Source organism: Haliotis asinina, chromosome 9 (assembly GCF_037392515.1).
Source record: "Haliotis asinina isolate JCU_RB_2024 chromosome 9, JCU_Hal_asi_v2, whole genome shotgun sequence".
NCBI classification, from domain to species: Eukaryota; Metazoa; Mollusca; class Gastropoda; order Lepetellida; family Haliotidae; genus Haliotis; species Haliotis asinina.
Genome location: NC_090288.1, coordinates 2,572,319 through 2,583,078, shown reverse-complemented (window position 1 = coordinate 2,583,078; position 10,760 = coordinate 2,572,319). Strand labels below are relative to the sequence as shown.

At 37.8% G+C, this 10,760-nt stretch overlaps 1 protein-coding gene across 5 annotated transcripts in view; it reads left to right on the top strand.

Annotated features, from left to right (window-relative positions):
* The first annotated feature begins 1,256 nt into the window (after positions 1–1,256).
* LOC137296168 (coiled-coil domain-containing protein 66-like) overlaps positions 1,257–10,760 on the top strand; it is a 33,277-nt gene continuing 23,773 nt past the window's right edge. For 4 of the 5 annotated variants that reach the window (XM_067827872.1, XM_067827873.1, XM_067827871.1 and 1 more), the window contains exons 1-6: positions 1,265–1,387; positions 5,911–5,972; positions 6,664–6,689; positions 8,376–8,727; positions 9,525–9,675; positions 10,343–10,417. In XM_067827872.1, the coding sequence (XP_067683973.1) occupies positions 1,377–1,387; positions 5,911–5,972; positions 6,664–6,689; positions 8,376–8,727; positions 9,525–9,675; positions 10,343–10,417 (677 nt within the window). In that variant the 5' untranslated portion in view covers positions 1,265–1,376. Of the gene's footprint in view, positions 1,388–5,910; positions 5,973–6,663; positions 6,690–8,375; positions 8,728–9,524; positions 9,676–10,342; positions 10,418–10,760 lie in introns of all 5 variants that reach the window. The other variant, XM_067827874.1, reaches the window with a different exon arrangement.

The window sequence follows — 10,760 nt, the reverse complement described above, 5'->3', positions numbered from 1 at the left end:
ATATATGGCTCAATGAATAAGTGGTGTTTGTTGGAGAAAGTGTTTCATTCACTGAACCTCATGTGTGACTGTATACATGTTGTTATTATTATGTGATTTAATATTTTTATTAGTGAGTTTGTGGAATGGTAATATTATGTTTTGGTGACTGTTAATTGAAAATGGTGACGATTAACTGAGAACCAAATTCTTGAAGATCATTTGGACTGCATTGCATGCACATCATCAATATTCATTAAATGTTATGGCATGTTATTCTAGATGTGACCCATTAAAGATATTATTGAAATAGTGAAGTGTTTTGTTCTTCCTGTGTTCTTTTTGATGGTGATATTAATTTTTATGGAGCACCACCTGGACTTTGAAGGCCTCTCAGAAACACTTCTCTGAAACTGATGGTTTTAGTTTAAAAGGACCTCATTGTATGAAATTCTATTTTGAATAACTTTGTTCTGATTTTGCTGACAACAGACAACTGTCGAATATGTGTAGCTATAAATCACTGTGGTGTATATGTAACTATTGTATTGCTGACATTAGACAACTGTAGTATATATGTAGGTATTGTATTGCTTACAACAGACCACTGTGGTATATGTGTAGCTGTGGTATTGCTGACGACAGACTACTGTGGTATATGTGTAGCTATGATATATTGCTGACGACAGACCACTGTGGTATATGTGTAGCTATGATACAGCTAAGAACAGGCCACAGTAGAATATGTGTAATCAAAGACGTATATACTTGAATATACATCTTTGGTGTAGCTATAACATTGCACTGCACCCAGGCATAATATAATGTAAGCAAGCCTCACACTGAAGGTGCAGACTTATAAATATTATTTTATATACATTGGCTGCAAGTTACTGAGGTCTTTTTTCTTTGTGACTGCTGGGGACACATGCAAAACAAATGAAGACCTTATAAATGAATCAGATTAGGTTTGTGACAAACAAGATAGTTTGAAGCTGATGAAAACCAGTTTTGAATTAACATATGGATGAATGAATTATTAACAACAATCAATGTCAAGAATTATTTGTTACATTTGACTTAATAGTTATTAACTGTGGTTAAAAAAGTTTGAAACTAATGATGACAGGATTATATGTAAATACTCTTTCAATAATGTTATCCGAGTTTATAAAGAGACTACAATAAATATAATAGACAATCGAGATGGTGAGATTTGAACTCAGTGTTTGTTGTTGTTAAATATGACAGACCGTGATATTTGGATTATCTCCCTTGGAACCGGAAGCGCCTGTACGCATGTTCGAGAAAATAGTTGTTGACGACGGTAAACTTTATCTTGTCTATTTTATTGATCGAGATGCTGTTGCTGATGGATACGGAATAATTGTGACATCATGAGCTTCGGGTAAGCGGAGAAGTGTACTCCATAATCATAGTTCCAGTCGTGTCAAGTCTGTTACATTCAACTCAGGTGGGTTTGGTGCAATAAGCGTTGGCCAGTCTGAGCATGTTTTCAACAAGTGACAGTTGTCATGCTTTTCGATTTCAAATTTATCCGTTCCTCATATTTTGTGTTAAAAGTATTTTATGACAATACCAACTGAACGACACTCTCGACCTATAAACAATGACACAACTACTTCAACGGGTAACCCCTTTCATTCTGGTGATAATTTACAGAATCTGAATCATGTTATGAGCTTAGAAGTTTAGCCAGTTACACGTTTATCTCACACATTAACTGATCATGTTTTGTATGACATTACAAGAGAAAGTCTATGTGATCAAAATGAGGAACCTACCAATATATACAAACACCTGTTTGAAGATCAGTACACATTCTACCATAGTTATTCCAGTAGTGTTGTTTTGTGTTGAAATATATCAACATGGACACTAATGATAGTAAGTAGATCTTACACTGATATCTGCTAGAGCTAACTGAAATGAACAGAATAGGAAATGGTTAGGTGTATTGTCAATTATCTGAGGCTATAAGAAGAAGGTAAACTGTACCGATTGTGCCCTTATATAGCAATGTTAGTATATTTATTTTGGAATGCAGTGTATTATCACTCAGTTTGATAAAGTCTGTGGTGTATTTTTAAACTCACCAACCTTGTTTCATATGCCACATAGGCATAATGAAAGTGATACTCGTGTCTAAAGACTGAAATTAAAAGAGCATGCTCATTCACTGCAGAAGACTAATGAATGTGAGATGCCTTAAGTTGATCAGTAAAAGGAGATAAAGATATACACAAATACAGTTGCACAACTTGAAATGAATGCATTAGATAATTTGTCATAGTTTTGTTGTATTATCAGGTTATCCAGCTTTAGTGAGACAGCTATAGTGAGAATACACAGTGACATCCTTATCAATATTGTCCAGAAAAAGGTGACAGCGCATGCTCTCATTGATCTGTCCAGTGCATTTGATACCATAGATCATACCATACTATTGCATCAAATGAAAAATGGCATTGGAATAACAAGACCTGCCCTCAAGTGCATTTCCTCATATTGGCAAGGTCGCACAGTCTGTAAAAATTGGTGATGTACAGTCATCAAAGTCACCAGTGTTATGTGGAGTTCCCCAGGGATCAGTTCTCGGCCCCTTCTGTTCACAGCCTACATTCTCCCCATTGGTGACATTATCAGAAGGCATTTCATCGGTTTCCATATATATGCAGTGTAACTTAGCTCTACATTGCCATTGAATTTGATGACTCAGTATCAACAAACTTGATCTCTGCATTTAAGAAATCAAATCATGGATGATATCCAACTATTTGATGTTGAATGAGGAAAAGACAGAGTTCCTCCTTATTGACTCCAAACATCTACTTTTGAAGTTGAAGACTGCTTCTCCATTGCTTTCTCTTCATATTGGTGATATAGATGTCAGAGAAAGTGCCAGGAATCTTGGTGTTATCCTTGATTCCAACATGTCCATTGATGCACACACCACCTCCACCAGTAGAGCTTGCTACTACAGCATCTACAATATCAGCAAAGTCTGCCACAATCTCGATACTGACACCTGTATACTTCTGATGTTTGTCACTTCTAAACTCGACTACTGTAATGCACTGTATGCCAACCTCCCCACTAAATCAGTACAGAAACTACAAAGAATCCAAAATTCCGCTGTCAGATGTACCATCCTCACTCCTCAACATGACCATATCACACCAGTACTTGTCTCTACACTGGCGTCTCATCATGGCTAGAATTTCCTTCAAAATAGTCATTCTGACTCATGACTGTCTCTACAGTGATAACTTTCCTGACTTGTCTCCATGTATGTACTTCACCATAGTCTCCGATCCTCCTCTGACCCTCTCCTCACCCAATGCCAATCTCCAAACCAATTGTCTTGTCGAGCTTCCCTTGTGGATCCCTTAACTGAGGAATTCTCTTCCAAAGGGAATTAGGAACACATCCTCAAAAGAAACTTTCAAATGTCTGCTAAAGACTCACCTGTTCACTGCTGCCTTTATGTAAAAGCTGTGTGAACTATTTCCTTCCCCAGTACTGTCACTGCGCCACTGAGCATCTCTATGGTGGATATTAGGTGCACTGTAAATGCATTATTATTATATTATTGTCTATTTTCAAATGTTTTTAGTACACAAGCTGTTTATAATTAATTTGCATATGGTGATTTCATTCACACACTTTACACACATATCTCAAGAGATCACGAATATGAAGATTTACAAATTATGGTGAGAGAGAGTTTTGCTAGAAACCTGAGATTTTGCAGTTATTATTGAACATTATACAAGACAAACATAGCACATTTTATGTCGGTGTGACCAGCTTATGATATTTCAAGACAAAGATTTTCCAATACTAGTTTAGAAAATCATACCCTCTTCGAACTTTACGACAAACCTCGAACATTGAAATCTTGATAAAGCTTATAACTCCAATGATCTCCCAGAATACTGCGATTGGTAAGGCTCCATCCACCAAATGTGATTGTTGTTGAAAAACAAAGCTTACTTATCATTACCAAGTACTATGGTGTATGCCTGATAGTGTATGTCTAACCTGAAAACAGATGTCTGATATATAGACTTATGATAGCTCTCTATCTCATGATATGAAACTGAATTATGTTAAAGCAGACCTAATAAATAAATGTAAATAAACAAACCCACAGATCATGGTGGAATATCCTGGTGTCAGTCTTCTGCTGCTTTGTAGATTGTAGCGGTCATATACTGCTGACTGCTGCTCTACGGTCAGGCCTGTAGACATGGTAGAGTGGAGATGTTGTCGACGTTGACATCTGATACTGCAGCATTACTGCATGGAACTATCACCACACCATCAGCTGAGTGGGTTGTCGTGGGCAGATTGCCAGTGTACCATATATGTTCTGCCAGCAGTGGTTCTAATAAAGCATGAAAGAGAGGTGACCCATATTGTTACCTTAAGTGTTAGATGTTAGCAGATATGGGTGGTCCCAGATTCATATACTACCTAAGAAGATATCAGTGGCTCAAGTTCTCCCTGTGTTTCAAACACTGGGACAGTTGGATATTGTTATAATGCAGACATCCAAATAACTCGTTTTTCACGACAGGGCTTGACATAATGACTAGGACCCATTGACTTTAGTCTAAACTTTTACATCAGTAACCATGGTAACAGGATCTTGTTTAACTTAGTAAACTATGTAATGAAAACAAATGGTTAAATCTACATTGTTATTTATATTCATAATTCAGATACCTTTCAGGGCATGTTAGCTGTAGTAACATACCAACAACATAGGGGTAAGTCCTGTCACCTTATAGAGAACTCTACTGTAGATCATGTGTTCAGATTGAAACACTCAGAACAAGGCCACAAAATTGCTGTATCTAGATTTCAACAGCTATTCCATGGCTGGCATATCACAAAGATCGTATATGTATTGTACAGGCTGGTTGACACATAACATGTGTGCAGTGGCAGAATAAGAACACTGATACTATCATAATTGCTTCCTTGGCCAGTGTGAGGATATGTGAATACAGGTGACTGACAACATCTTGGTGGCTATCACTTCACACTGCATGGCCAGTGGTGTTCATTCTGTCCTCAAGAGGTCCTTTCAGTTCAGTTCATATATCTTGACTTGTGTTTTTCGCCTTGTTTTGTGGTATTCAGTAGAGATAATTTAATAGATATAGAGTTGAGTTTCCACTTTTGCCTGTTTGTGAGACTTTTCTTCTGACGTCCTTGAGGGCAACCTTTTGTGTGGGATAGTTGACTGCGTAAACATGAGGCTAAAAGATTTACTGCAAAAGTGGAGTACATCAGTTTCAAAGGACAGTCCTTGGAAGTAAGTGTTCATCAGTATCCATGGTAAAAGCTGACTGTCAGATTTGAATGTTTTTTTTCTTTCGGTGATTCACTGACAGGTGTCAGACATTCTTGGCAATGTTAATGAGACTTACAGACTGGCTCCTGTACCAAATTGCTGTATTTAAAGAATAAAGAATCTAATGTCAAGATAACAATTCACATTCACTGAAACTGCAGCTTAAAAAATGAAAGAATGCACAAATTTTACATATACCATGAGAACAAGGTGTGATTTAATTGATTTGCTACCTTTCATCAGGTTAATACATCAGAAAATCCATTTTTGACATAGGCGCTGAATGTTACACTCACAGTGAGCTTCTGAAAAAAAAGGTTTGGTCTTGTTTAGGGGTAATCCAATACTATCTTGAACACATGAAGTAGGCTTTTAATTCATCCATGCACTGAATAGATGCTGGGACTGGTTTGTGAACACTTTCACCATTTCCTCTACCTTCTTGCAGTAACCATGGTAACTTTAGAGAGGTTGTACAAGAGCTAATTCTTGGTTATCAGTTACTCTCTGCGTGTAGACTGACACCAGTCTTTAATGTATTACAGGTCGGCCATGAGGTTCGAGGTTGGAGGCCAGGGTGGGAAGCCAGCAATATTCTGGGATCAGGGTGAGTATCTTTAGCACCACATTTTGTGGACTTTAGCAAGAATATTTTGGTAAATCTGAGACAAGGCAAAGGATTACTTCTGGACAGAGCCATTCCCAGTGTCATTGTTCATTTCCATGAGTTTCCATAATATTTGAATAAATTGTCCATAGATACAAGTAAACAATATGAAATATTATGTATGCATGGCATATATGTAGAAGTTCCCAAAAGTGTGTGTCGCAAAGTAGGGATATGTGACTGACACTAAAGTGATCGGGTCATCCTGATTAGAAGTTCCCAAAGGTATGTGTGGAAGATGTAGGGATATGTGACCGACACTAAAGTGATCGGGTCACCCTGATTAGAAGTTCCCAAAGGTATGTGTGGAAGAAGTAGGGATATGTGACTGACACTGAAGTGATAGGGTCACCCTGATTAGAAGTTCCCAAAGGTATGTATGGAAGAAGTAGGGATATGTGACCGACACTAAAGTAATCGGGTCACCCTGATTAGAAGTTCCCAAAGGTATGTGTGGAAGAAGTAGGGATATGTGACTGACACTAAAGTGATCGGGTCACCCTGATTAGAAGTTCCCAAAGGTATGTGTGGAAGAAGTACGGATATGTGATTGACACTAAAGTGATAGGGTTACCCTGATTAGTGATTCTCCTGATGTTCAACTTGGTGATGAAGTTTGTTTGATTTTCAGGCAAGAAGCCCAAAAAGACAAGGAAGGTAAGTATGACATAGACATGAACTTGAAGGTTCTGAGGTGAACATGGAATTGTTTCATGACTATGAATCCCAGTTCAACTTGTTTATGGGATTGTAAGCTACATACTATACAGCTTATATATCAGGCCTACCATGCAAATGTGAACAAATCATCAAAACTCAGCTCACATAATATATAATAAATATCATCAATGATGGTGGCGAGGGGAGACGAACAGGCTTTGGTCAGCAACGTTTTTCGTCACCATGAGTCTAATCTTGAAAATTTGATATCAGGATGTACATCCCTATTGTATTAAGCTTCAAACCTATGTTCATACTTCTCAGTGTCAGGCTTGCGATTCTGCACAATTTGGTCCTTCATTCAACTGAACATGTTTTGTACTTTGATGTCGACAAGGTGTTGTGCTACTGTTTCACTTCAGTTTTGTAAATAAAGAATTCATTGCATCTCATTCAATGTTAATATATGTTAGTGGTATAAAGTGTTGTTAACTCTCTGTGAATTGCACATGTAAGTGTCATTTTGAGCTGATGATTTGTTCATCGTTTGTATGGTAGGCAAGTATATGAGGTTTCACAAATGTGATCTGTGAAGATCAGGGGTAGAATAGGTCATCATAAATCCATGCTTGGCATAAAAACTGACAATGCTTGTCGTTGGATGTGACTAATGAGATCAGAAAGTCAGGCTTGCTGACTTAGTTGACACATGTCAATTGTCATCTGTTCTCAATTTGCGGAGATTGCTTCTCATGCTGTTGATCTCTGGATTGTCTGATCCAGACTTGATTATTTACAGACTGGCCCCATATAGCTTTGATGTTGCTGAGTGTGGTGTAAAACTAAACTCACTGTCAAATATAGTAAATATATAAAGCAAGTTTTCACAGGGTGGAAGTGCTGTCCACATGAAATGTGGAGTTGCCCCCAAAATAACTCCATTTCCTTAAAGGATATTGAAAGAAGACCACATGACACAAGACATGGTGGTTCAAACTACAAACTGTCAACTCCTTGGACAGTAAAATCACATTGCAATGGACAGTCTTTTTGCTTAAATGTGACCAACTCCATATAAAATGTGCACTTTGATTTTTCAACGATAATTGAATAAATACTGACGCCATAAATCCTACACTGTGAATGAAGATCTTAAATAACTATATCTAAGAACTGACAGCTAAAACCTTCACATCTACTGATGAGGATGTCATATTTCATTGTGAAATGATGGTTTCTGTGATCTTTTTCCGACACGCAAGATGCTGCCCTTGCTTAATGAGCAATTGCAGCTATGTAGAGGGTGTCAGGCTATTACAGAAAGATCTGTAGAGTTCTAGACCCTGCTGCCAAATGACAAAACCTGATATACTTGCAAAATGATGAAAATGTGAGGGAAAACATACATTTTCTCTTGTGTCATTTGTTCTTCTTTCACTGTCCATTGGGGAAATGGAGTTGCTTTTGGGTCAACTCCACATTTTGTGTGTGACAGTGCTTCCACCCTGTGAGTTTCCTCCGACCTGAAGCTGATGAAGTGAAATGAAATGATATATGGTTTATAGGGGTGTTATCCAAAAATCACTCTCTCACTCATGATATACATCAGATTGGCAAGTTACTATTAGCAACAGAAAATGAAAACATGTTGCAGTTATCTTATACATGTTTTCTTGTCCAAAGTTTGGCTACAAGAGCAAGGACCTGCGCCACCCAATACGGTCTAACCCAAATGGTGGTGCTCCATCGGAGGAAGAGGTGTATGTTTATCGCCATGACAATAATACCACGTCTAAGCCAGATAAGGTCAATGCTACAGACAAGAAGCCACCAAATCCACCACGACCAGAAAAAGATTTTATTCGACGGAACCGAGAACGCTACGTAGAAAAGAAGAAGAAACAAGCAAATGATATGAAGGCTGACCACCCAATGGCAAACACTGTCACTCTAACACAGGACCAGCTGAATGCCATCTTAGCCTCTGTGGGGAAGCTGGCGTCGGGCAAGGAGAATGCACTGAGAATTAGCATAGGTAGGAAGCACTCAAAGATAAAATCAGATTGCCCCAATGTTATATCTTAAGTTACTTTACTTTCATCTTCAGTATTTCTACAGAAAATGTTTGAATATAAATGCTAACAGCCTATTTGAAACTATTGACCACTTAGGCAGGTAACGTATTGTCATGGCACTAGGTGTTGTTGTTGTATTTATTGTTATGACTTAGTGGATACATTCTTTGAAACTTTCAGTAAGATTAAGTTTAGACTAACAACTAATCTCTCAAATGAACATATTTTACAGAAAAAAATTCATCGTAAACAAAACTGAAGCATAAAGAAAGGAACCTTTAGACTTTCTTCAACTAGATTTGCTACATTTTCTAGATTTGCATGGGCTTTCTTGGATATATTTCCTTTAGGGTCTGTATGACAGACCAGATGAAGTTGGACACCTGTGTATAAGCTGTGTTAATCATTAATGCCGACAGTGCAGTTGTTGAATATATTAAGCAAACTATGGGATAAGGGACTGCTCTGATATTGAGGAAAACCCTGTGTAATGGTTCCATTATGTTCTGTACCCCAAATGTAAGAACAGTTAGTTCTGTAATTCAACTTACATAACTGGGTAAAATGGTTGCCCTGACCTTGCATATTACACTTCAGAGTAATTCATGATGTTTGTATTGGTGGGTTATGGAGGGTCTCAAGTCTGAAAAAAATGTTTTTCATATTAACTAAGTCACATAGCATGTTCGCCTGTCCATAATCAATTTGGTTAGACAGGCGATACAATCTGGTCATTGGGTCATGGGGTCTTCTTCAGATAAGGAGAACAATGAGATCTCTATCGCTGATGCTGAAACAGAGAAAACCGACCAACAGAAGGCATCTCCTCGAGAAGAAGACAAGGAGAAGGTGGAAGAAGGAACTATCTCCTCACTTCTCAATGCTTCCAAGAAAGACACTGATGATGGGTAAGATTGTCTGGCCTCTGACAAGTTGTACCAGACATTCCCACATGTATATCTTTAATCGTTGAACAGTGAACATGAGCTTGAATATGTTTTGAGTGTAACTGTGGTAAAAGTTTGACATATAGGAATGTTTATGGTGTTAAATGTCATATAGTATTCAGTTTCAATACTTGATAGTGACTCTCTGTGCCAAGATGCTGTTGAACAGAGGTGGCAAACAGGTTCGATTGGTTGGGTTTGCTGACTTGGCTGATGCATGCCATCATCTCTCACTTGTTTATATCAAATCTCATGACATCTGTTATAGGATTGGTTGATCTAGACATTATTCTTTATAAACTGCCAATGTACAGCTGGAATATATCTTGATATAGTGTTTGAACAAGCAAACAAATAAAGAAACAGTCTACTTGTTTTGCTTTTAAATCTTGACTTTTGGACTTTGCTTAGCTGTTCCCTCAAGAGGACATTTTACAAACATCCTGAACTAGGGCTTCAGACCGCAAACCAAAGTGTACATGATTGTATTCAAGTTCTTTGTCAGTATGTATTTTGAATTCTGAATATTACCAGTTGGGGATTATCCTGATGCTTGTGTCTGTAGGACAGTATATCGTATGCCAAACCACACTGATACTTTATTTGTGAACATGTTCTATTTTGTAAGGCAAGTTTCAAGTCGCAAACTAAGAGCAGGACATGTGTCTCCTCGAAGGAGAGATGGTAGACGCCAACACAGGAGGTGATTGCTAGAACTAGCATTAGTCTCTTCTCCATAGAGGCTGTAGCATGCCTTGCAGTCTCTCTTTGGCAACTAACTGCATTTTCCGTTGATTCCTTTGTTTAGATGTTCCTGTTTAGAATAGTTTGATTTTGTTGTTTTCCGTTTGCGCTTACAATGTTATAGTTGATGATCATCTGCACAATTATTTGGATAGCAAAGTTTTTTATACGAGTTCAGTACAGTTTTGTTTGGCCTTCATGTCACATGTCAGTCAAGTATGTCATTATCATTTCAATTATCATTTCAATTATTCAGAGGTGTCCATTGAGCATGGTCCTTGCTATCTTGTGTTTGAGTCTCA